Source organism: Acanthamoeba castellanii (assembly GCF_000313135.1).
Source record: "Acanthamoeba castellanii str. Neff unplaced genomic scaffold scf7180000084660, whole genome shotgun sequence".
Taxonomy (NCBI): Eukaryota; Discosea; order Longamoebia; family Acanthamoebidae; genus Acanthamoeba; species Acanthamoeba castellanii.
Window position 1 is genome coordinate 74,090 of NW_004457356.1, and position 22,978 is coordinate 97,067.

Sequence of the window (22,978 nt, forward strand, 5' to 3'; positions counted from 1 at the left end):
GTGGCTCGAGTCCATCGCCCTCTGGCTCCTCAAGCGCTACCCCGACGCCCTCTCCGCCCTCCTCACCTCCACCCGGCCCGCCCCCGCCACCCCCTCTCCGTTGTCGTCATCATCGTCGTCATCGTCGCTCTCCGCCGGCGGCTCCTCCTCGCCAGCGCCGGGGTCGCCTCTATCGACGTCGTCAACGCCGACGCCGTTCTCGCAGCCGGCCGGCGTGCAGCGGGCCGTACCACGTCGCCGACGCCCGGGCGAGGGCGACGACCTCTCCTCGTCGCGCAGTGGTACTTATCACCCCCTTTTTTTATGATTCCTATTCCAAGAATTTATTGAATGTTTTACCATCCAATTTAATAATTTAAATAATTGCAGGGGCGATGGAGCCGACGTTGCACGACGTGCCCGACCTGCCCAAGGCCATGGAGCAGGGCCACGAGCTGGGCACGCCGGCCCTGCTCCAGATCTACCGCCTGCTGCGCGCCAACCCTCAGCTCCGACAGGTCCCGCAGTCGGAGGAGGACGAGCCGCGCCTCATCGCGCGCGCCCTCTACTCGTTCCTCCACTCGCGCGCCACCCTCCACGCCCTCCCGCTCGCGCTCGCGCTCGTGCCCGGACCCGACGACGACGATCACCACTCGCCAGCCGCCCTCGCGCCCGAGATGCTGTTCCAGCGGAAGCACCTGCTCCTGGCCGCCGTCGCGCAGCTCCTCGCCCGCGAGGTCCTCGTCGCGCCGCACTCCGCACACGCCGACTCCTCGCCCGTCCCGTCCCACCTCCAGCTCCAGCTCACCGCGTACCCACTCCCCCCCTCCCTCTTGGGCTCACCTTTAAGGTGGCGGCTGACGCACGACACACGACACGCCTCAAAAAATGCAGGCTGTCCTCGACAGTGTCGCCCAAGCTGGAGGCATCCGGGACGAAAGCGGCGTTGGCGCATATGGCGGCGGCGTGCGCCGGGCGCATGGCCCGCGTGTCGACGCAGTCCCTGGCCGTGCGCCTTCTGCCGCCGCAAGACGCCGCGCCCTCCCTGTGCCGCACGCTCCTGGCCGCCGCCGGGCGGCTCGCCGAGCTGCCGGCCCTCTCCGCCATCGCCTCAGTCTCGGTCCCCGTCCGTCAGCAGCTCGCCCGCGCCCACATCTACGCCCTGTACCAGCTCCTCTCCCCGCCTCGTGCACCGACTTTTATCGCTCACCCGCCCTATCGTGTGTGCCGTGTGTGTGTGTATGTGTGTGTGTGCCGTGTGTGTGTGTGTGTGTGTGTGGTGTCATTGTAGGGAAGTGTTCGAGGGCCTCGAGGTATTCGAGGAGCAGCAGCGGCGAGACCGCATGACGCTAGTGCGGGAGGAGGAAGAGGCGCCGGCAGCCGACGGTGGCGAGGAGGACATGAAGTGGAAAGAGGAGGAGACGGCCATCCGGGGCTGCGTGGTGGCGGGCCTGCTGGTGGCCGGCTGGGCGCGCGGGTGCTACCCGGCCGTCGAGGTCCTCCTCCCGGTTGCCACCAACCCCACCGCCCTCGAAGACCTCGCTCCCGCCCTCACCGCCGCCTTTGCCGACGACGACGCCAAAGCCCAAAAGAGCGAAAACGAAAACGACAAAAAAGATAGCGAAGACGAAGACGAAGACGATGACGAAGAGAACATGGACGCCCTGCAGAAGATGTACGCGGCCGAGGGGCTGCGGGTGGACCGGGCGGCGGAGGCCTTCCTGCAGGCCTTCCTCTGGCTGGCCATCGTCAACGCCTTCCGGCGCGGCCTGCGCGACTGGTTCGACCTCTACAAGGCCACGCTCCGCAAGCCGACCGCCGCGCCCGTGGCCGAGCGGCTCATTGAGACCCTGGGCGGCTGGGAGGCCGACCTGCAGCACCACCTCCGTCTCCGCACGACGGCCGCCACCGCGGGCCTCATCGCCGCCGCCGCGGCGCGCCGGCAGCCCGAGCGCCGGAGCAGCGCGGCCGTGGGGCCGTCGTTCACATCGGGCTTCCCGCTGGTGAGCGCCGTGTCGCTGCTCATCAAGGCCAGCCGCCTCCACCGCATCGAGCCGCAGCTGCCGGCGCTCTGGGAGTCGCTCCTCCGGCAGAAGGGCTGCGCCAACCACCTCGAATCCGAGCTGGCCTTTGTGCGCGGCGACGCCTTCAAGCAGCAGTCACAGCCGCCGCAGCGGAGCGGCGACGGCGCCACGCGCGTGACCTTTGGCGACCCGATCGCCCTCTACCGCGACAAGGACCGCGACCTCCTCGTCTCCTTCGCCGTCTCGCCGGTACCGGCCCCCGCCTCATTTGCCGTTGGTGATGTTATTATTATTGATGTTTTTGTTGTTATTATTATTATGATGTGCTTCATTTTATTTTCATTTCCGGCCATGACGCATGGTGTGCTTACAAGACATCTCTCATCTCTCCTCCCCTGCAGAGCGGAGATCATATCGCGCTGGCCACGGTGAGCGGCCTACGCGAGGTGGTGCTCTCGCCGACGGACTCGCGCCTCGCGCCCTCTGCCTCGTCTTCTCTCTACGTACGCGCTCCCTCCCTCGCGGCCACACACACACACGACACACGACACACACACACACACACACACAACGTTGGTATGTTGATTGATCGCTGGTGGTGTTTATTCCAAATGAAGCGGGACGAGGACGGCGACGAGTGGCTGGGGCTGACCGACAAGAGCGACGGCATCAGCTCACGCGCGAGCGACACCAACGGCGGCAGCGGGGCGATGGCCATCCCCGAGGCCTCGCGCACGGTGCTGGCCAGCAAGGATCGCCGCAACATCATCGCCCCGTGGGTCGAGTCGCACCCCACCTACCCCTACTGTGCGGTCCCACCTCTTGTGTGTGCGTGTGCGGTGTCGTGCTGACGTGGCGGTGTGGCGTGGGTGTTGCCAGACGTGAGCGGGGGCACGGACGGGGCGGTGCTGCTGTGGGGCTACGGGGGCGGTGGCGGTGGCGCGAAGGCGTCGGGCTCGCGCGGGGGTCCGGTGAGCGTGTTCCAGGCGGGCGGCGGTTCGCGGGTGACGCGGGTGCGGTTCAACGCGTCGGGCTCCAAGCTCGGGGCGACGGACATGGCGGGCGCGCTGTCGCTGTGGCGGTTCGACCTGAGCGAGGAGGAGCACGTCGGCCCGTTCTTCAAGTACCGCGTCCACTCCAAGCGCGCGCTCGAGCTGTGCTGGATCAACGAGGGCAGCGTGCTCGCCACGGGCGGCACCTCGCGCGCCGGCGGCAAGCGGCGCGACGTGGCCCTGTGGGACGTGCTCATGCCCAGCCCGTGCGTGGCCTCGTGGGCCACCCACCCGGGCGGCGCCCACTCGCTGGCCTACTCCCCGCGCCACCAGCTCCTCGTCTCGGGCGGCAAGGAGGGCGACCTGTGCGTGTTCGACCTCCGCCAGCGCGTGCTGCTCCGCACCATCAGCCGGGCGCACGCGCTCAACATCAAGTGCCTCGCGCTGGCGCCCGACGAGTCGCTCCTGGCCTCGGGCTCGACGGACGGCGCGGTGCGCGTGTGGGACCTGGGCGGCGCGGCGGTGCTGGCCGAGCGCGAGCACTGGGCCGACGTGCACGAGAAGCGCACCTTCATGAAGCCCACCACGGGCTTCTTCTCGCGGCCCATCTCCACCTACGGCGCCATGGACGTCGCCTTCGCCAACGGACGCCTCCTCTCCTGCGGCGCCGACGGACGACTCCTCTCGCGCCCCATCTTCTCCGCCTCCACGCGCTCGTGATGGTGCTGATCATCGGCGGCAAAGGGTCCCAGAGGCATGTCTGTCATTCTTCGTGTGCCCAACGTGCATCTTGGAATGTACTCAGGAATGCTTGTAGAAGCACAGGGCATAGTTTAGATTCCATTGTTTGTGAGTTGGGAATGTTACGATTTGTCCAATGAATTCCGTGTCCCTCCGCACAACTCCCGGCCTCAAGCCTCCGGGGCCGTTCTGTGAGTCCAGCTCAGAGCAGAGCACACACAACACTGACACAGATGGAAGCTTCCTCCTCCGCGAGCGCTGCGGCCTTGGCCGAGGGCAAGACGAAGCTCATCCTGCCCACCTCCGACCCGCGCCAGGTGCTGGTCCTCTCCAAGGACTCCATCACCGCTGGCAATGGCCTCAAGGTGATTTGCCCCCTCCTTCCACAGATCCTCCACCCCAACCCTCCTCCTCTCACTCGGATCTGCTGCCAGCCCCACCCAACACACAAAATCGCTCCCCGAAATCGCGATCTAGTGATGATTTGTTTTATTTTATTATATCTTATTATTAAAACAACAGTGAGCACAACCGATGGTTGAAGACATCGCACTTCTGGGACAGCTTCTTGTTGTTTATAAATAAATGATAATACAGATGAGCATCAACTCTCTACACCGACCTGCGCGTGACTCACGTACGTGCGTGTGTGCACAGAGGGACGTGATCGAGGGCAAGGGGCGGCTGTCCAACGAGACGACGTGCGGGGTGTTCCGGCTGCTCCAGCTCAGCGGCCTCCCCACCCATTTCCTCGGCCAGGAGGGTCCCGACAGCTTCCGGTGCGCAACTCTCCCTCGCGCGCGCGCGCGCGTGCTGATCTGCCCTCCTCCAAGCAGCTCAAGTTCATTGCTGACCTGACCTGCCTGGTGTGTCGCGCGTGTGCGTGTCGTGTGTCGCGTGTGTGCGGTGGTGCGGTCGTGCATGGCGTAAAAGGGCGCTGAGCTGCCGCATGGTGCCCGTGGAGGTGATCGTGCGCAGACTTGCCACGGGCTCCTTCCTCAAGACCCACCCGCAGTACAAGGGTGCGCGAATGTTTCTTCTCTCTTTCTTTTCTCTTTCTTTCTTTTGCAATCTGGGCGATGTTGACGATGTAGCCACGTGGCGGTTGGTTCGTGGGTGGTGTGATGACGGCGACAGAGGGCGATGTCCTGTTCCCGCTGGTGGTGGAGTTCACCATGAAGAGCGACGAGCAGGGCGACCCCTTGATCACCGGTACTTACTCTTGAATCCCACCTCCAATTGAAATAATCCCTGTTCTTTTAGTCTCTCTTCGATCGAACGGCGAGCATCCAGCCTCACCAATGGTCGCCACGGTCACCACATGTTCGTTTCGTGTGTAGAGGAGGAGATGGTGGCCAACGGCGTGGCCGATTGGGCGCGCGTCGAGACGATGAAGAGCTTGGCCCGCCGCGCCTTCCTCATCCTCGAGAAGGCCTGGAAGCGCCTCAACGTCACCCTCGTCGACTTCAAGGTATATATATATCTATATTTATATATATCTATACACATTATATATATTATATACATCATGCCTGTTTCAAACTGCAGCTTCTCCTTCTCGCTCGCGATCATCGAATGTGTGAGAAATGACTGTTTTGATCGGTCACCAGGTGGAGTTTGGTGTGTCGCAAGCCGGCGATCTGGTGCTGGCTGACGTCATCGACAACGACTCGTGGCGGCTGTGGCCCAATGGCGAGAAGCGCCTCATGAAGGACAAGCAGGTCTACCGCAACATGCCCATCCCTGGTACCCCCCCCCCAATCCCCACACGGCACGCAACACGACACGCAACGTGGCATGCGACACGACACGCGTCGCTGACATCTTTTTTGAACTCATGACCAGGACCCGGGCAAGCGACAGCGGAGCAGAAGCGCGTGGTGCTGGACAACTACGCGTGGGTGGCCGAGGGCGCGCGGAAGCTGATCGATTCGATCGCCAGCGCGCAACCCAAGAGCGGGCCGCTGGTGGGGGTGATCATGGGCAGCCAGTCGGACTGGGCCACCATGCAGCACGCCACTGGCCTGCTCGAGGAGCTGGGCGTGGCCTACGAGACCAAGATCGTGTCGGCCCACCGCACCCCCGCCCGCCTCTGCGCCTACGCCCGCTCGGCCAAGCAGCGCGGCCTCAAGGTCATCATCGCCGGCGCCGGTACGCGCTTCCCCTATGACCCCAACCGAACCGCAATGAAGATGGCACATGACGTGGCTGATCGGCTCCTGGGGCTCGTGGGCAGGCGGCGCGGCGCATCTGCCGGGCATGACCGCTTCCATGACGCCGCTGCCCGTGTTGGGCGTGCCCGTCAAGACCAGGTACGCACCACGCCCCCCCGCACGTGTTGTACCGTAGGATGACCATTTGGCCCAATGGCTCTGACACGGTGTGCGTGTGTGTGTGTGTGTGTGCGTGTCGCGCCCTTATGGTTTACCACAACTGCAGTACGTTGAGTGGGCAGGACAGCCTGCTGTCGATCGTGCAGATGCCGCGCGGCATTCCCGTCGGCACTCTCGCCATCGGTGACGCTGGAGCGGCCAACGCCGCCATCCTGGCCGCCTCCATCCTCGCTGCTCACGTACGCAGCTCCCCTCCTCCTCCGCCTCCCCTATGTACTGGTGGGTTCCAGTTCGAACAATCGATCATGACATTCGGGTATGCCAATGGCTGTGGCTGTGGCTGTGGTGGTTGCCTGCAGCCCGAGTACGCCGACGTTGCGCAGGCGCTCGACCATTTCCGCAGCAAGCAGACCCTTGCCGTGGCCGAAGAGCCCACCACTACCACCACCACCGCCAGCAGCAGCAGCAGCCCCGCCGAGACGCCCGCCGCTCTGGCCAAGCTGGCGGCCCCCAAGCTCGCCGCTCAGCCCGGCCCTGCCTTCCTCCCGCCCGGTACGTTCGATGTACCATTTATTGTAAATTATTCGTTTATTTTAGTCCCGTGCTCACTCACTCCCGCCCGCACGCACGGCACACACGGCACGCACAGGATCGGTGATCGGCGTGGTGGGCGGAGGCCAGCTGGCGCGCATGATCGGCACGGCCGCGGCCTGCCTGGGCTACCGCATGCACGTGTTTTGCCCCGACGCCGACTCCCCCGCCTTCCACGTGGCCGGTAATTACGCCCCCTTCCCCCTTTCAAACCACACACAGGGGTAGCTAGCCCTAACGTAGGCCTTTTTACGATTACCCCTCCCTCCCCCCAATAATGTTGCAGATGAAGTCACGGTGGCGGACTACCTCGACTTGACGGCGCTGGACAGCTTCGCCTCGGCTGGTATGCGCCGCTACACTGCAACACCAACTCTTGGTTGGTTGCGACTCACGCGCGGCTGGCTGGGGGGCGTGTGTGGTGAACAGTGGGCGTGGTGACGTACGAGTTCGAGAACGTGCCCCTGGAGTGCGTACAGCACCTGGCCACGTGGCGCCCCGTGCGTCCGTCTCCGTTCGTGCTGCAGACGTGCCAGCACCGCTTCCGCGAGAAGACCTTCGTCAACGACGTGTGCGGCGCCGTACGGCTCATCATACTTCCTTTTCGTCCTTGTTCTGCGCGTTGCAATGTAACCGACACGTGGCTAATGGTGGTTGATGGATTGGGTGGGTGGTTGCAGGGCACGACGACGGCGTTCGCCAGGGCGAGCAGCCTCGAGGAACTGAGGCAGGCCGTGGAGCAGGTGGGCCTGCCCGCCGTGCTCAAGACCACCCAGGGCGGCTACGATGGCAAGGGCCAGGTCAAGATCGCGGCCCCGGAGGACGTCGAGAAGGCCTGGGCTGCGGTGGGCGGCGGGTCGGTGGAGTGCGTGGTGGAGGCCTGGGTCGAGTTCGAGTGCGAGCTGTCGGTGATCGTCGCGCGCCGCAGCCTTCCGTCGGGCGCGTCGGCGGAGGGCGCCGTGGAGCTGTTCCCCGTGGCCCAGAACGAGCACGAGCACCACATCCTGCGCCGCTCGACCATCCCGCCCCCGGCGCCCCTCTCCGACGGCGTGCGCCAGCAGATCCACCACATCGCTACCTCCCTCGCCACCGCCCTCGATCTCTCCGGTACTGCTGTCGCTTTCGTTCTTTCTCTCGTTCTCTTTCATTCTTTCCAGTGGTGCAGGAATGTGGCTTCTGACAACGTGCGCGTTGTGTCGTGGGATTTGATGCAGGGCTGGTGTGCATCGAAATGTTCCTGGTTAACAAGGACGGCCAGCAAAAGATCCTCGTCAATGAGCTGGCGCCGCGTCCACACAACTCAGGTCAGTCACGCCCTTGCACTGCTCGCGCATAGCATTAACATGAAACACTTTTCTATATATTTATAAATAATCAACCCTAATAAGGAATTAATAATAAGTTATCTTCGTGTCTCACGCCAGGCCACTGGACGATCGAGGGCTGCACCACGAGCCAGTTCGAGCAGCTGGTGCGTGCCATCTGCGGGCTGCCACTGGCGCAGACGCGCGTGGTGCCGGGCGTGGACAAGGTGGTGATGACCAATCTGATCGGGCACGAGGCCGACGACGCGCTCGCCCTCCTCGCCACCAACCCCAACGCCCACCTCCACCTCTACGGCAAGCGCCTCCCGCGTGCCGGCCGCAAGATGGGCCACGTCACCACCCTCCACTACTCTTCCTAAACCGTCATCGTTCATCACCATAAACTCTACAGCGCGCTTTTTGCTTCTACACGCCAAAAAGAATTAAGGCCGCAAAATGGTGGTCCAAGGGCCAACGGAATCTCACGAGGAGGAGGTGGAGCTGGCAGGTACTTGTTGGTCGAGCGCAGTTATGATCATTGACTGAGTTGAGGGACCTGTACTGCGATCGAATTACAGCTCGCCATCAATTTTGTCCACTTCTTGGTGGCCCTCGGCCGATGTGGCGTCGCCTCTATCTAACCGCTCTATAAATGGGCAACGTGGCTGCCTCTTGCTTCTACCCCAACCCAGAGCAGCAGAACGCCAACACTCGACTCGATCTCGTCCAATCGACCAGCAGCAGCAGCATGATGATGATGATGAAGCTCCTCTTCGCCCTTCTCCTGGCCAGCTGCCTCCTCGCCGTGGCTCATGCCGACGCCACTACCGCCAACAACGTTGTTGTGGGCACGACCGCGACCAAGGTGGTGGAGCCCGTTATCGTGAGCAAGACAGCCGTCGTACGTTGCTTCCTCACCACTACGCTGTGTTTGAATTTCATCTCGTAATTGTGTGCTTATACGTCCGTGTCCGTGCCGCCAACGTCGATAGATTGCCAGTCCGTCTCCCGCGGCCGTGCTCGCTGAAGCCACCATCTTCAATCAACAGCCCGTACGTATAGCTCTTACGTGAGAGTTGATGATCTGCATTTCCTGACGTTTCTCTCATCCGGCAAATGCAGGTTGCGTTCCAGGTACAGGTTTCGGCCGGCGGTGCGCTGCGGCCCTTCTCCTACCTGTGGTGAGATGCAACCAACAGCGCTCAATTGAGAAAATAGAGAAACAAAAGAGTGCATGTTTAGGATTCCTCAGCATTTTCCCCGCCTTTTCTAATGAAGAAGAGGAAACAATTAGGCATCTGATTTGGGCACAAATCACAAATTTAACCCCACATGGACACGGTAACAGTACAGCGAAGCGTCTCCTCTTCTGCTGCAAATGCAACAGAGCAGCAGTTGGTGGAGACTGCTTCGAAAGGGGGAGCCGTGATGCTGAAGAAAAGCGGGTTCAAGGTGCCCCAGGCACCCCGAAAGGCCACGGTGCTCGAGGAGGAGGACTACGTGGCGGCCCTCGACCACATCATCACGCGCGATTTCTTTCCCGACCTGCCCCGTCTCCGCCTCCAGGAGGAGCTACACGAGGCCCAGCGCAACGACGACCATGCCCGCCTCCTTCGCCTGCGCTCCCAGCTGCACCGCATGCGCACCGGCACCCCCTCCGCCTCGCCCGCATCCACCCCCTCTCGCGCCCCCACCCCTTCCACATCCTCTACGTCGTCATCTTTGAATGGCGAGGCCTCTACAACTCCCAGCAAGGATGGCGACGACGAAGGAGCCGAGGAGGAGCTGGCGGGGGTCGGGCTGGACGGGTTCCTACGCGGCTACACGAGCGAAGACAACGCGAGCTTTGGCGAGCTGGTCGAGGTGGCCAACCACCGCAAGCGGGAGCGCTACGCGTGGCTCTACGGCGAGGAGGAGCGCGTGCGGCTACGCATCGAGGCGCGCGACGAGGCCACCAGCAAGCTCCTACTCGAGGCCCCCACCCTCGCCTCGGCACTCACCACTACGCGGCCGGGCGCGTCGCTCGACGAGGCCCCCTACACCGTGGCCAACGCCCTCATGTACGTGCCGCCGGGCGCGCCGCTCTCGGCCCAGGAGGAGGAAGACGCGGCCGCGCGTGCGCCCAAGGCCATCCTACACAACAACACGCGCATGCCGCGACACCTTCGCCGCACACAGCAGCAGCAGCAACAGCAGCAACAGCAGTCGGAGCAGCAGCAGCAGCCGGCGTGGACGATGCTGGCACCGGGCGAGCAGGAGCTGATGGAGCAGCGACGACACCTACGCGAGGGCCTCAAGTCGTACGACCTCGACGCCCTCCGCGCCACGCCCGGCCACGCGCCCGCCTCACCCAGCGTGCGGGGCTACGGCTTCGTGCTCACCCCCTCCCCCGCCCCTCACGACTCGCCCTTCATGACCTGGTACGCCCACCCACTCCATCCTCGTTGCGTGTCACGTGTGTGTGCGTCGTGTATGTGCGTCGTGTGTTGTCGGGCATCGCGAACTGACTAGTCGTCGTCATCGCCGATCTTGATGCGTGCAGGGGTAAGGTGGACTCGACGCCGATGCTGATGAACGACCTGGACGACCTGCCGGTGGACCTGTCGCCCGGGCCGGCCTTCAGCCTGCCCAAGGAGACCCCGCGGGAGCAGGTGGCGCTGCGGCTCACCGAGAAGGCCAGCCAGAGCGTGCGCAAGCGCAAGCGGGACTCCACCACCCGGGCCGAGTCCACCCTGCGCGGTCTGCTCTCGCCCTCGCCCAAGCGACCCACCACCCCGGCCCTCTCCCCCGCCGCCCAGCGCCTCGTGGCCCAGAAGCTCACTGCCACCAGCAGCAGCAACCCGCACCTCACCGACCGCCAGCTGCGGGCCTCCTACTCGTCGCCTTCGCCTTCGGTGCACCGCCACCGCGCCTCGACCCCGTCCACTCCCGCCGCCGCCACCCCGTTCGCGGCGAGCAAGGCGGGGCTCGCGGCCCGCTCCACGCCTTCCAAGCCCTCGCCCTCGCCCCTCCTCTCCCGCTCGTCCGCCGGCGCCGCCGGTGGGGCCACCCCGACGACCGCGGCGCCCAAGTCGCTCACCGACGACCTCCTCAACATCTGACGAGGAGCCTTTCGGCCGCCACACCACATGTACATACATACTCGCGCGTGACGTGCGCGACAAATCCCCAACAAAGAAAGAGAATCAACACGTACGGGACATGAGCTGGTTCTGGTTTGATTCAAAGATCCAGGAGGAGGATGGCGATCTGCTGAGAGTTGGTGTTCAGTGTTCAGCCGCCGACGATGAAGCGCTGGAGGAGGGTGGAGCAGGTGCCGCAGCGTTTGGGGGTGGAGGCGGCCGGGTAGCGTCTCTCGCACTCGTCGCACACCACCGTCTTCTCCGCCTCCGTTCCGGCGTCGGCCTCGTCGTCCAGCGTGGCGGGGCGGCACAGCACGGCGTGGCGCTCGGTCTTGGCCCTGATCGCCTCCACCACAAATCGGCCTGCCCCCCCCCCAACATATGCCACGTGCGTGCGTGGCCTGTCGTCAGCGTTCCGTGTGCCCAGGGGCGCATCCGGCGCGTGGAGGGTCTTGTGGTTCCTTTGGTCCGTACCGGGAGCGCGGCAGTGGAGCTGGCGGGCGGCGATGATCTCGTCCGGGCCGAGGTGCGGTTCTACCAGGTTCTTGCGGAAGACGGCCTTCTGCGCCACCTCTCCTCCACTAAGCGTGCATGAGCGTCAGTCCCCATTGGTTGCACACCACACCACACCACACCACACAACACGTATGCTCGCTCGTACGTTTGGAGGATGAGCGGGAGGTCGATGTTGGAGACGGTGATCATGAGGAAGTGGCCATCGGGCCGCAGCACCCGCTTGATCTGCTGGAAGTACGTGGGGACCAGCGCCCGCCCAGTTCCGTTCACAAAGCAGTCCAGACAACCCTGCGGGAGTGACAAAAAGGGAGAGAGAGAGAGAGAGAGAGAGTTTGAAAAGCGCATCTGGGTCGCGCTCGCGGTGCTGGGCAAAGTGATGCATGCGGTGGTGGTGGTGGTGGGGGTAGGGTGCGCTGGTATGGATGTACATTGGTAAATGTAAGGTCGTGTTGTAGTACCTTCTCGGTGACCATGTCAAAGTAGTGGTCGGGGAAGAACGAAAGGTTGGTGGCGTCCATCACCCGCTGAAACACTTCCACGCAGGGCCAGCCTCCCTCCACGTCTGCCCGCATCTGTGCACAGTCCTCTGCTCACCGCGCGCGCGGGGAAAAGCCCGAGTCAGAGCACTGACATTGTGAGCTCTCCCGAAGGAGGAGGAGGAGGAGTGGCCACCAGAGGCAGGCGGCGGGCACTTCTCCCGCAGCTGGGCGTGCCTGATCCATTTCTGCCCGCGCAGGAACTCGACAGCCTGCAGAGCGGAGAGCCACGTCAGCCGCCCGCACGCATCGCCTCATTTTCTCATTGGTGGGGGGCTGGGCGGGATGCCGCCTCAGAGGCGGTGGTGGGTGGGTGGTACGCACCGTGCGAGCAAAGTCGACGCTCCACAGCTCGACGCGGAAGGGCCGCCCAATGCGCTTCGACTCGGCCGATAGGGCCTCGTACAGGTTGAATGGCAACTCTGGATTGCCGACACACACACACGACGCGGTGGGAAGTCAACAGAGACATCGTTGCACGCCAAGATGACCGTTACTTTGCGGGATCGGGCGGTCGTACCGGAGGTGCCGGCCCCGACGTCGAGCACGCGGTAGACGGGCGTGGCGGCGGCGGCGGCGGCGGCCAGGGCGGGCACGAAGAAGCGGCCCAGTACGCGCAGGATGCTGTGGCGCTGCAGCTCCTCGGCCGAGTACCACTCGAAGCACTCCTGGCCCGTCTCCTCGTGGAAGCCTGGGTTGGGGAGGGGACGACCATGCTGAGCACATCTCCAAAAGCTTCATACTAGATAGATAGATAGATAGATAGATAGATAGATAGATAGATAGATAGATAGATAATAACACGCACAGATAACGCCGACATGAAGTGGAAGCGCTGACGTACATTCCCAGTACTCGGTCTGGGTGAAGGTGTACTTTTCGTCGTAGTCCTCCCGCTCCGCCGCTTCTTCCTCCTCTTCTTCCTCCTCTTCGCCTCCCGGCTGTCCGTCTTCGTTCGCCGGCACAGGTGGCGCCACCGTCTGGAGGTAGAACACGTAGTCCCTGCACCCCCCGCCCGTAGTCGTAGTCGCAGCCCGCCCCCCATTCGATTGTTGACAGCATGAACACCAACGTCGTCATCATCATCATCATCATCATCATCATCATCATCATCATCATCATCATCATCATCATCGAGAGCGTGCTGCTGCTGCAGCTGCACACATGGGGGGTCAGGGCGCTGTACATGAAGTGGGAGGCGGCGCGGTCATCGGCAAAGGCCAGCAGCAGCACCAGCCCCACGGCCTCCTCCTCCTGGTCCTCGTCCGCGTGGGCAGGAGGTGCGTGGAGGGCGATGGTGTGGGTGGCGGCCTGGCAGCACCCCCACCACCGCCGGTGGCGGCCGCTGGGCGCCGCTGCCGCCTCCTTCTGCAGCTCCTCCTCCTCCTCCTCCTCCTCGCCGGAGGCCGCCACGGTCGGGGCGTCGGTGACCTCGCGCGGCACGACGGGCAGGCGCACCTCCCGCACCACTCCCTCCTCGCGGCCATCAGCGACGAGGAGCTCCAGCACCAGCTCCACCTCGCCTGCACGCGGCCCACGCCAGCCACCACCCACGCCAGCCAGGTCAGCTCGTGAGCGGGGCGCCAGACACGAAACGTCGAACGAGGTTTCCGCCGCGGCCAGTAGGGGCCTGGATCAGTACCGCGGTAGGGCCGGGAGGCGGAGGGCGTCGGCGCGGCAGGAGGAAGGCGCCGGGCGGAGGCTCGCAGCACGGGGGCCACCTCCGCCCAGCCGGCGGCCTCGGCGTGAGCGGAGGGCGAGAGAAGGACGGCCCACCGCTCGCCTGCAGCCAGCCCCGATGGCCGGCCCAGCACCAGACCTGCCTCGTCCGACGGGAGCGAACCTGCGCGACCTCCACACAATAAATAAATAAATAAATAAAAATAAACAACAATAAAGGAATAAGTAAATGAACAGAAGAGGTACCGGAGGTGGGGGGAGTGCAAGAAGGGCAGAGGCCAGCGAGAAGGGCGTGGGCGTGCGGATGCGGCGCGATGCCGCCCGCCGCCACGGCCGTTGGCGTGGGCGGGGGGAGAGGGCACCACGGCCCCAGCGACCGGGCGGGCAAGTGGACGGCAGCAGCGGAAGGTGCGGTCGTGGTGGAGGGCTCCATGCGCAGCAGCAGCTCCGGAGAGGCAGAACAAACACAACTTCGGCTGAGGATTATTTAAGAAGGCGTACTCAGTCCACGTCAGCACTCAACAAAGGAGACACTGCTAGCACCACTTCCTCAACCCCCTTGAACCTGTCATCATTATCAAAAGACTCCCAACACACCATCATGTCTGGTGCTGGCACTATGCATCAGGTGGGCCACCAGGTGTGGCAAGGGTATGATGCCTTGGACATCCTGGCAGTGTTGCTCCAGCCCCAGGCATGACAAACATGGCCATGGTCTTCATTGAGGAGGTGCCTGGACTCTTTTCTCTCAGCTCCATCATCTGCAATTCAGTTCAGCTCAAGCACTTCATCCTGAGGAGGTTAGAATCATGTATGCCATGACAGCATGGGAGAACAAGAAGGAGAAATCAATGAACATGAAGAATAAGAACACAAAACAAAACAACTTGGAAAAGAACAGGCGGGTACGAAGCTTCCAGCGCGAGCGGAATCAGGGGACGAGCGACACAACAACACTTCTTTGGGGGGGGGGAACGAGGGGAACACAACAACCTCCTCCGGTTGGTGGTACTAGTCGAACACGCGGGAGGGTCCTGGGAGGGCCTGGTGGAAGGGCTGCTCTCCGGGAGGCGGCGGCCGCTGCTGTGGCTCCTCCGCCGCCGATGGCGTCGTGGTCGTGGTCGGCGCTGCTGTGTCGACGTCTTCTCCATCTCCTGCCGGTGCTGCCGCTTCACTCTGCCCACATGTCGCACGGTCAATGTGATCAGCGCCATGAATGCGATCACAAAAGAAAGAAGGAAGGAGTGGGCCACGCACGGGAGGCGAAGGGACACGCGGCCCCGCGGCCGCAGAAGAGGATGAGGAGGAGAGGATGAGCTCCATGGCGAGGGCCTTGGTGGCCTCGTCGAGCCCGGCGTAGTGAGCCCGCTGGATCTTGCGCTTGATGGCGTTCCACCGCTGCGCCAGTTGCGTGCTGTTGCGGCGCAGCAGCAGCGACCCCTCGGCCTGGTCCCTGTGTATCACCGCGCGCACCGCACGGCACACAACCCACGACACACACGACACACGACCCGCCGACCGTCGCGCCGGTGAGCAGTTCGATACGCGTCGTATGTGAGGGGCGCGTTAGTCGGACCTGAGGATGGCGGCCCAGTTGCCCTCGCCGTTGCGCTGCACTCCGCGTACGAGGAGGAAGTCCTCCTCGTTGGTCCATAGCACGCGCTTGCGGGGCCCCTTGTGTCCTTGGGCGTCGCCGGCGGCCTCCGCGGGGGGCTCCTGCTGCTGGGGCGTGCCCAGCGGGTTGCTCCGGCCGGCCCTGGCCGCCGGCGCAGCAGCGCTGCTCTCCTCGGCCTCATCGCCCACGCTCGGCTGATGGTCCCCGCCCAGTCGAGGTCGCTTCTCGGCGGCGGGTGTCGCCACGTCCCCTGCGGTGGCGGCGGCTTCTGCTGGCGCGGGGGTCTCCCCGGCGCCGGGGTCCGCGTCGCGCCGTCGTCGGGGCCCCGGATGCGCGTCTTTGCTCCGCCGCTTCTTGCCCCGTCCACCGGCGCCCGTGTGCGGCGTGTCCTCGTCCCGGCGCACCTGCAGGTGATTCAGGGCAAGCCCGCCCATATGTATTGGGGGGTGGGTACATAAGAGATGAGATGCTGGGTTCGAGGCACCAGTGTGTCCACACCAACGCACCTCCTCCACCTGCATGTCATCGCCGTCGCCTTCGCTGGGGCCACCTGTCGCGTTGTGTTGTTGTTGTTGTTGTAGTTGCAACTGCGGTTCCCCTCGGTCGCTCTCGGTTGTGTGGCTGCTGCTGCTGCTGCTGCCGTTGTTGCTATTGCGGTAGGCCAGCTTGCGCCACAGCGCTCTGCACTCTCTGTGTAGCGGTGCGCAACGTGCACACAAGATGAATAAATGAATATATAAAAATAGATGAATAAATAAATAATAAAAAAACAAAGAACAGGTGACCAACGTAGGCGGGTATGCACCGAGGGGTGAGGGCGGGGCGGCGGTAGGGCGCCAGGTGGTGGGCGATGACCGGCCAGTCGAGGTGGGGGCTGTGGGCTGACTCCACGAAGGCGAGCACTTCCTCCGTGAGCCGAAGGGCGAGTATGAGCTGGTGCTCGTTCGCCCCACCCTGTTGGTCAGCCCCTTGCCTCTTGCTGTGCGCCTCCTCCTGCTGCCCGACGTCGTCCATCATCCAACCTTTTGTCCTTCCGCCAGCCTTTTCCTTCCTATTTTCTCTGTGTGCTTCTTTTCGTTTATCTTTTGTTCGTGTTGGTGGCAACAACACACAAAGCCGATGGGGGGAGCACGCAGCCGCCCGCAAGGTGCATAGCAGGGATCCTGCCCGACTCTCTTTGCATTCGGAGCTCATTGGGGGTTTGTTTGGGGTTTGCCTCTTGGCTTGGTGGGTTTGTGGTCAGGCGAGGAGGTGCCCGAGCTGGGTCCCTACGCCCGCTGGGAGGAGCTGCCCCCTCTGCCCGTGGCCACGCCTGTGCACCACCACCACCACCACCACCACCACCGTCAGCGGCAGCAGCATCAGCAGCATCAGCAGCATCAAGGTGGTGGCGATGAAGCCCAGCACGCGGCCGCCAGCGACAGTGGTGGCGCAGCACGAGGAGGAGGAGGAGACGAGTGGAGCGTGTGCTGGGCCCAATTCGCCCAACCGGCGGACGACCCGGCCCTGGAGCGGCAGCTGCTGCGGCAGGTGCACCGCCCGCGACCCGCCCGCGGGTGGACCGCCGCCGCCCAGTCCGTGTGCACGTTCCCGCCTCCCGTGCGCTCTCCTCCTTCTTTGGTTGGTCCAATCAGGGCACGGCGCACATGTGGAATGCACCCGTGATGATGACGGTGGCGGTGGCGGTAACTAACTCGACCTTTTGGGTGGCGGTGCGCAGACGCACGCGGAGCGCATGGGCGACTGCTTCGAGGCCGTGCTCTATGCCGAGGACTGCGCTGTACGTACCACGTGGCCTTCTCCTCCTCCTCGCGAGCACAGCGTGTCTCGAGTGCCGGCCGGCTGACGCGCGCGGCTTCGTTCTGTGGGTCTAGAGCGTGGTCCTCACGCACGGGCGGGGCTTTGGGATGGCGCCCTACGTGGCGGCCGGTAGAACGGCGAGGACCGTGACCAAGTCGCTCCGCCAGCAGCTGGGCCGCATCGCCACCGTCAGGTACCACCTGCATGTAACCCATGTGTCGACATTTTGCCGTTGCCTCGCGCCTGCACAATATATTCATATACGCTGGCACTCGAGTAACACTTGCTCGATCCAGGGATGCCGGGCGAGCGCTCGAGACGGCATTCGGAGAGGCGCACGAGAGCATCATCAAGGTTTCACGCCTTCCAACCAACCCTAACCAACACCGCCCTGACGAGCTCTTCACACCCGTTCACCATCATGTGCGTGCGTCGCGGTGGTGGGCACTTGCACATTGCAGGGCTACCCAGAGGTGTGGGAAGCGGGCACGTGCACGGTCGGGGCGGGCGTTCTGCTGCCGGTGGCCGGGCTCGACGAGGGCCTGCGCCGCAAGCTGCTGGCCATGGAGGAGCACGCCCACCAACGCCAGTACCGCCGCCTGCAGCACTACCCCGACTCCGACGCCCTCCAGCTGGAACCCGACCAGCGAAAGCGAAAGCGAAAGGCGGTCCTCCACCCCATGTCACCGGCTGGACGACGTCCACGGCCAGAAGCCCCAGAGGAGGAGGAGGAGGACAGCGGAGAGGAGCGCGAGGCGACGATTGGTGGACACGGCCGAGAAGAAAGCGTGAGGATGCTCCCCGACGACGTGCTCTTCCTCATCTTCCGTTCCCTCGCCACGGACCTACCGGCCCTCGCCGCCGCCAAGCAGACCTGCCGGTGCTTGCCTCCCCACGCCGCCGCCGCCGCCGCCCAAGATCGATCGTTGTTAGGCTCTGCTCATCACCTCCTTCCTCGTCCTCGCGTGTGTCGCGTGTGTCGCGTGTGGTGGTGGTGGTATGTAGGCGCTGGCACGCGGTGGCGTCGTCCGTGCGGATGGCCGACCACCAGTACCTGTTCGTGTGCGGAGTCATCGGGGATGTGCGGGCCTACCACTACTCCCGTAATCCTCCCGAAATCCTGCCCCTCCTCCACGTGATGGACATCTGCCACACATTTGACCAATCCATCGAAACGATGGCGGCGGGGTCGTGCCTGGCGTGCAGGGAGGAAGAACCAGGTGCTCGAAATAACTGAGGGCGCCAGCCGCGACATCACCGATCCGCGCGACGCCGGTACCTACCCACCAACCCACCCACCCCTCTCGCCCTCACGGCCCTGCACCGAGGGCGGCAAACGAACGAACGAACGACCGAATGGTGGTGGCAGGCGGGTACCTGGGGCCCTACAGCGACCAGGGCAAGCCCGACCTCCGGAACAAGGTGTCCCCTTCCCTCCCTCCTCCCCCCAAGGCGGACCACTTGGCGACGACCGCCGGTGTGGCGCGGTGGGGCAGACACTCACACACAAGGGCGGGTGGGGTGGGGTGGGGTGGGTGCATCGTGCGCAGAACTACTGCGTGGTGCCGTGCGAGGAGGGGGACTTTGTGTTCCTGCTGTCCAACGGGGCGTGGCGCAACCTGCAGCCGTTCTACCTGCGCCACGACATCACCGCGGCGGACCGGGAGGCCGACTACCCTTTCCTCGCCCATTGCCCGCATCACCGCACGTGGGCCGAGGTGCAGGGCGACCGCCTGCTCCACCCGTGGGACACCGCCGTCACCCTGCCGCTCCTCGCCCGCTGCCTCGCCCGCGCGGCCGCCGACGCGCAGGGCGGACTGTCGGCCGAGGCCATCGTGCGTGCTTTCATCGACCACGCCCAGCAGGCCACGCAACCCGTACCACCTCATAACTGCCCTCGGGCAAACGGTGACTCGTGCTCACCACACACACGACACGACACGACACGACACGACACGACACGACACGACACGACACGACACGACACGACACGACACGACACGACACGACAAACAACACACACATGCGCAGGTGCGGCAGTGGATAATGGACAACCCTGGGCGCCGACTCGTGGGCTACGACCTGTGCGCCGGGTGGATGGGGGAGGCCTCTTGTGTGTGCCTGGCCGTCGGCCGCCGCACCAGCGATCCCTGACCATCGGCCCAGGTCAGCAGCGGACCCTCGAGCCTGAGCCTTGGTCGTGTGGTGGTGGTCGTGTGGTGGTCGTGTGGTGTTGCGCGCGTTCTCGCACATTTCTTCCCGCACGTCCCTTCGGCGCTTCCCTGCGGAGTTTCGCTTGTGGTGCGTAAGTGGGAGTGCGCAGCAGCTCTCTCTCGAGCAGCGTTCGCCCCGTCGTCCGTTGGCCTCCCCACCATCCCAGCCCCAGCCCCCTTGTAGAGCCAAAAGCCCAAAGCCCCGTAATGGACAGCGGTGCGAGTGAGAGTGTAAGCGCGGAGCGGCGTCGCGCCTCCGGCGGGGAGGGTCGGCGGTGGAAGGTGTTCTGCTCGCGCAACATGCCCGACGTGGCGCTCGAGCTCACCCGCGAGGTGGCCGACGTCGACCTGTGGGACGGCGAGGACGCGCCCCCTCACGACGTGCTCCTGGAGCGTCTGCGGGACTGCGACGGATTCATCTCACTCCTCACCGACCGCATCGATGCCGACCTCATGGACCGCTGCCCGCGCCTCAAGGTCATCACCCAGCTGGCCGTCGGCTTCAACAACATCGACATTGCGGCTGCCACCGCTCGCGGCATCTACGTCACCAACACCCCCGACGTCCTCAACGTACACTCCTCCCTTTTGTATTTCTTTTACATTTCTTTTTTTATTCTTAATTGTTTACATTAGGAGACCGTCGTGGAGACGACCTTTGCTCTGCTCTTCGCCATGGCCCGCCGTATCGTGGAGGCCGACAAGTACTCTCCCCCATCCTTCTCCTTTCCTTCTTCTTCTCCTTCTGCCCCTTCTTCTTTCGTGTGTTATCTCAGTGATTGCCGTGTAAGGTGTGTGGTTGGTGGTTAACCAACACGCGGGTGTTGCCGTGGTGGTGGTGGTGGTGGTCGTGGTGGTCGTGGTGGTCGTGGTGGTGGGTGGTGGGTGATGGTGGTGGTGGCCAGGTACGTGAGGGATGGCCAGTGGAAGATTTCGTGGCATCCGCTCATGATGCTGGGCTCGTACGCACACGCTCGCCCTCTCGGTCGCCGGGTGTGCAATGCCTCTGATGCCTGTTGGGTGCGCCTGTGCGCAGGGATTTGTTCGGCGCTAAGCTGGCGATCGTGGGGCTGGGTCGCATTGGCAAGAGGGTGGCTCTCATCGCCCAGGCCTTTGGCGCCGAGGTCATCTACTTTGGTAGCCCCCCACCACCACCGCCACCGCCGCGGCTTCGCCCATTTTCATCCGAACCACCCAGCACGCGGCGTACGTGCGTGCTCACTCCTTTCCTCCGTCCGGCCGGAGTCGTGTGAGCAGACGAGTACCGCTCCCTGGATTTCGAAAAGGAGCACAACGTCAGGTACACCGCTGCCTTCCTCCACGCTCAGGGAGTGCGCCAGCAACTGACTGAGCCTGTCGCGGTTATTTAGGTGGCTGCCTCTCGATGACCTGTACAAGGAGGCCGACTTCATCTCCCTCCACGTCAACCTCACGTGCGCGCACCTTCCGCAGCGGCGAGGCTCTTCGCAGCGCGGCAGCAGTAGCAGCCTGTTGACCGGTCTCTCCATTCGTGTGCTGCGCATACATGTAGGGACTCGACGCGCCACATGATCAATGCCCGTTCTCTGGCCCTCATGAAGCCGACGGCCATCATCATCAACACGGCCAGGGGTCCCGTCATCAACCAGAAGGACCTCACTCAGGCCCTCAAGGAGAAGAAGATCGGCGGAGCTGCCCTCGACGTGTTCGAGCAGGAGGTACCACCAACATCCAGCCACAGATCTGTGCATGTCTCTAGTATCTTGGTCATCACGAGCACCGCTGACAGCAGCACCTTGATCGTCGTGTGTGTCGTGTGTGTCTTGTGATCGTTAGCCCATCGACCCGTCGGACGAGCTGCTTTCGCTGACCAACGTGGTGGTGGCCCCGCACGTGGGATCGGCCTCCTTCCGCACCCGCTTCCTCATGGCCCGTACGCGCCCTCCTCCCCCTCCCCCTTTGGGCAGAGATGCAAACGCCAGCCAGCACTAACGCGCACGTGGTTGCCCGGAGGATGGCTGCAGAAATCGTGGGCAAGAACCAGCAGGCCTTCTGGCGGGGCGAGCGTCCGCCGCAGCTCGTGAACGCTGACGTGATGCGCGTCAATCCTTGAGGTGTCCAGAAGAACGAAGAACCATGGCTGTAGTGTCGCACCCGAACTCCGAGCCCCAAGCCGAATGAAAAAGTCTGGGAATACCGTCCGCTTCCCCTGTAACCAGGTCGTTCCCTGTGGAAAGCGAATAGAGCAGCTGAGCGCACTCTTATTGGTATTATTGTTATTCTCTTTATTATCACATCTGCAGCACCTTCGAGCGAGCACCCACACGCACGCTACCCTACACACCACACAGAGAACTGCACAACAAACACTGCGAAGCTTGGTAATGCAGGTGAAGACAGGACGACCCGTGTTCAAGACCAGCAAGAAGCCCTACTCCACCATATTCGTGCACAGCCACTCCCACACGGGCGGCCTCCTCGATCCCCAGCACAACGCCATCCCCGCCGGTACATTGACTCCTCGCCCTCGCTCGTCTCTACGCCCGCGTGCACCCAATCGTGCCAACGCTCAGTGTTTATTTTTTTATTTTTATTTTTATTTTTTTTCACAGACCAGGCGCATGACGCCAACGCCATCCTGCTGGGCGGGCAACGGGACATCCTGATAACGTCCCTCCCCGTAGAATCCTCCTACCTCAGTACGCAGCACCCCCCCCCACCAAAACCCAACCAAACACTGTACCCACCAAACGAGCGGTGGTGCACGTGTGCCTGCTGCTGTGGTATTAGGCTATTGGACGGATGTGCTCAAACTGTCGCGGCCGCTCATCTACAACTTGCCCCCCGCCCGCTTCAAGGGCACCCTCCTCGACGTACCTGCCACCTCCGCTCCTTCTTGTTGTCTCTCTCACTCATCGACGAACCGCCGACGTGGGGGCGTGGGGGGCGGGGCGTGGTAGTCCCTGCTGGAGAGCTTGGACGACTTTGTGGACTTTGTGAAGGAGAAGAAGGCCAAGGGCGTGCTCAAGGACACCCTCGTCCTCTCCGTCTTCGAGGCCGAGGAGAAGGACAAGGAGCTCCTCACCCGCCTACAGAACGCGGTACACCCGCCGCCGCCGCCGCCGCCGCCGCTTCCTCCTCTTCCTCTGTCCCACTCACCCGCGTGTTGGTGTGGCCACGTGTGTCGTGTGGCGTGTCTTAACGCGGGGCGCATGTAGGGCGTGGGCAAGGTGATCTCCGAGTGCAACTACGACCAGCTCGGCCTGGGCACCAAGACCACCTGGCGCACCGTATGGCCATTCAACAACCAACCAACAAACAACAAACAACAACACACGATTGTCTGGACTCACCATCTGCGCTGTTGCTGCTGTGGTGCTGCGGGCGCGTTGTGGGGGTGGGGGTGGGTGGGGGGTAGTTCTGCGCGTCCAACGGAATCCCGCAGCTTCCGGGGGGCATCTTCCGCACGGCCAAGGAGGCTCTGGACTTCACCCGCCACGAGCTCGCGCGCCGCCACGCTGTCGTGCTCAAGTCGCCCCACGGCATCGGTACC

General features: G+C 63.6%; 10 protein-coding genes across 10 annotated transcripts in view; 7 read left to right on the forward strand and 3 right to left on the reverse strand.

The window, feature by feature from the left end:
• ACA1_106290 (WD domain, Gbeta repeat containing protein) overlaps positions 1-3,715 on the forward strand; it is a gene marked incomplete at both ends in the record, with an annotated part of 8,306 nt that extends 4,591 nt beyond the window's left edge. Inside the window, 9 exon segments of the mRNA XM_004336253.1 lie at positions 35-281; positions 370-790; positions 874-1,143; positions 1,271-2,177; positions 2,217-2,252; positions 2,405-2,506; positions 2,621-2,810; positions 2,883-2,974; positions 2,990-3,715. Of these exon segments, the coding sequence (XP_004336301.1) occupies positions 35-281; positions 370-790; positions 874-1,143; positions 1,271-2,177; positions 2,217-2,252; positions 2,405-2,506; positions 2,621-2,810; positions 2,883-2,974; positions 2,990-3,715 (2,991 nt within the window).
• Positions 3,716-3,969: 254 nt separating this feature from the next.
• Positions 3,970-8,344, forward strand: ACA1_106300 (phosphoribosylaminoimidazole carboxylase, ATPase subunit; the record flags this gene model as incomplete). Its single annotated transcript, XM_004336254.1, has 17 exons — positions 3,970-4,101; positions 4,394-4,515; positions 4,670-4,758; positions 4,874-4,948; positions 5,077-5,207; positions 5,347-5,482; positions 5,582-5,887; positions 5,973-6,048; positions 6,176-6,308; positions 6,429-6,621; positions 6,719-6,844; positions 6,947-7,006; positions 7,090-7,160; positions 7,188-7,241; positions 7,341-7,767; positions 7,875-7,964; positions 8,085-8,344. 17 exons carry the CDS (start codon positions 3,970-3,972, stop codon positions 8,342-8,344), a joined length of 2,481 nt encoding a protein of 826 aa, XP_004336302.1.
• A 272-nt stretch (positions 8,345-8,616) lies between these two features.
• Positions 8,617-9,149, forward strand: ACA1_106310 (uncharacterized protein; the record flags this gene model as incomplete). Its single annotated transcript, XM_004336255.1, has 2 exons — positions 8,617-8,865; positions 9,105-9,149. The coding sequence occupies 2 exons, from the start codon at positions 8,617-8,619 to the stop codon at positions 9,147-9,149; spliced, it is 294 nt and encodes a 97-aa protein (XP_004336303.1).
• A 243-nt stretch (positions 9,150-9,392) lies between these two features.
• ACA1_106320 (uncharacterized protein) lies at positions 9,393-11,065 on the forward strand (the record flags this gene model as incomplete). The annotated part of the gene is made up of 4 exons (XM_004336256.1): positions 9,393-9,884; positions 9,927-10,384; positions 10,507-10,558; positions 10,616-11,065. The coding sequence occupies 4 exons, from the start codon at positions 9,393-9,395 to the stop codon at positions 11,063-11,065; spliced, it is 1,452 nt and encodes a 483-aa protein (XP_004336304.1).
• A 172-nt stretch (positions 11,066-11,237) lies between these two features.
• ACA1_106330 (uncharacterized protein) lies at positions 11,238-14,251 on the reverse strand (the record flags this gene model as incomplete). Its single annotated transcript, XM_004336257.1, has 11 exons — positions 11,238-11,449; positions 11,561-11,667; positions 11,748-11,890; positions 12,061-12,188; positions 12,275-12,350; positions 12,463-12,560; positions 12,659-12,829; positions 12,983-13,140; positions 13,325-13,661; positions 13,781-13,981; positions 14,065-14,251. 11 exons carry the CDS (start codon positions 14,249-14,251, stop codon positions 11,238-11,240), a joined length of 1,818 nt encoding a protein of 605 aa, XP_004336305.1.
• A 578-nt stretch (positions 14,252-14,829) lies between these two features.
• ACA1_106340 (Myblike DNA-binding domain containing protein) lies at positions 14,830-16,447 on the reverse strand (the record flags this gene model as incomplete). The annotated part of the gene is made up of 5 exons (XM_004336258.1): positions 14,830-14,994; positions 15,076-15,271; positions 15,395-15,837; positions 15,940-16,114; positions 16,239-16,447. 5 exons carry the CDS (start codon positions 16,445-16,447, stop codon positions 14,830-14,832), a joined length of 1,188 nt encoding a protein of 395 aa, XP_004336306.1.
• A 105-nt stretch (positions 16,448-16,552) lies between these two features.
• On the forward strand, positions 16,553-19,387 carry ACA1_106350 (Fbox domain containing protein; the record flags this gene model as incomplete). The annotated part of the gene is given in 13 exon segments (XM_004336259.1): positions 16,553-16,580; positions 16,677-16,747; positions 16,793-17,032; positions 17,068-17,118; positions 17,154-17,213; positions 17,308-17,426; positions 17,530-17,587; positions 17,695-18,113; positions 18,239-18,424; positions 18,444-18,508; positions 18,603-18,655; positions 18,784-19,110; positions 19,274-19,387. The coding sequence occupies 13 exon segments, from the start codon at positions 16,553-16,555 to the stop codon at positions 19,385-19,387; spliced, it is 1,791 nt and encodes a 596-aa protein (XP_004336307.1).
• On the reverse strand, positions 18,868-19,486 carry ACA1_106360 (uncharacterized protein; the record flags this gene model as incomplete). Its single annotated transcript, XM_004336260.1, has 2 exons — positions 18,868-19,129; positions 19,257-19,486. Coding segments are annotated over 2 exons (492 nt in total), but the record flags the coding sequence as incomplete, so codon positions are not given.
• A 167-nt stretch (positions 19,487-19,653) lies between these two features.
• ACA1_106370 (glyoxylate reductase) lies at positions 19,654-21,538 on the forward strand (the record flags this gene model as incomplete). Its single annotated transcript, XM_004336261.1, has 9 exons — positions 19,654-20,019; positions 20,083-20,150; positions 20,352-20,408; positions 20,483-20,583; positions 20,704-20,746; positions 20,817-20,879; positions 20,978-21,143; positions 21,262-21,358; positions 21,393-21,538. The coding sequence occupies 9 exons, from the start codon at positions 19,654-19,656 to the stop codon at positions 21,536-21,538; spliced, it is 1,107 nt and encodes a 368-aa protein (XP_004336309.1).
• Positions 21,539-21,809: 271 nt separating this feature from the next.
• Positions 21,810-22,978, forward strand: part of ACA1_106380 (uncharacterized protein) — a gene marked incomplete at both ends in the record, with an annotated part of 1,718 nt that continues 549 nt past the window's right edge. Inside the window, 6 exons of the mRNA XM_004336262.1 lie at positions 21,810-21,933; positions 22,038-22,124; positions 22,216-22,298; positions 22,386-22,526; positions 22,644-22,715; positions 22,844-22,973. Coding sequence (XP_004336310.1) covers positions 21,810-21,933; positions 22,038-22,124; positions 22,216-22,298; positions 22,386-22,526; positions 22,644-22,715; positions 22,844-22,973 — 637 coding nt within the window. The remainder of the gene's footprint in view (positions 21,934-22,037; positions 22,125-22,215; positions 22,299-22,385; positions 22,527-22,643; positions 22,716-22,843; positions 22,974-22,978) is intronic.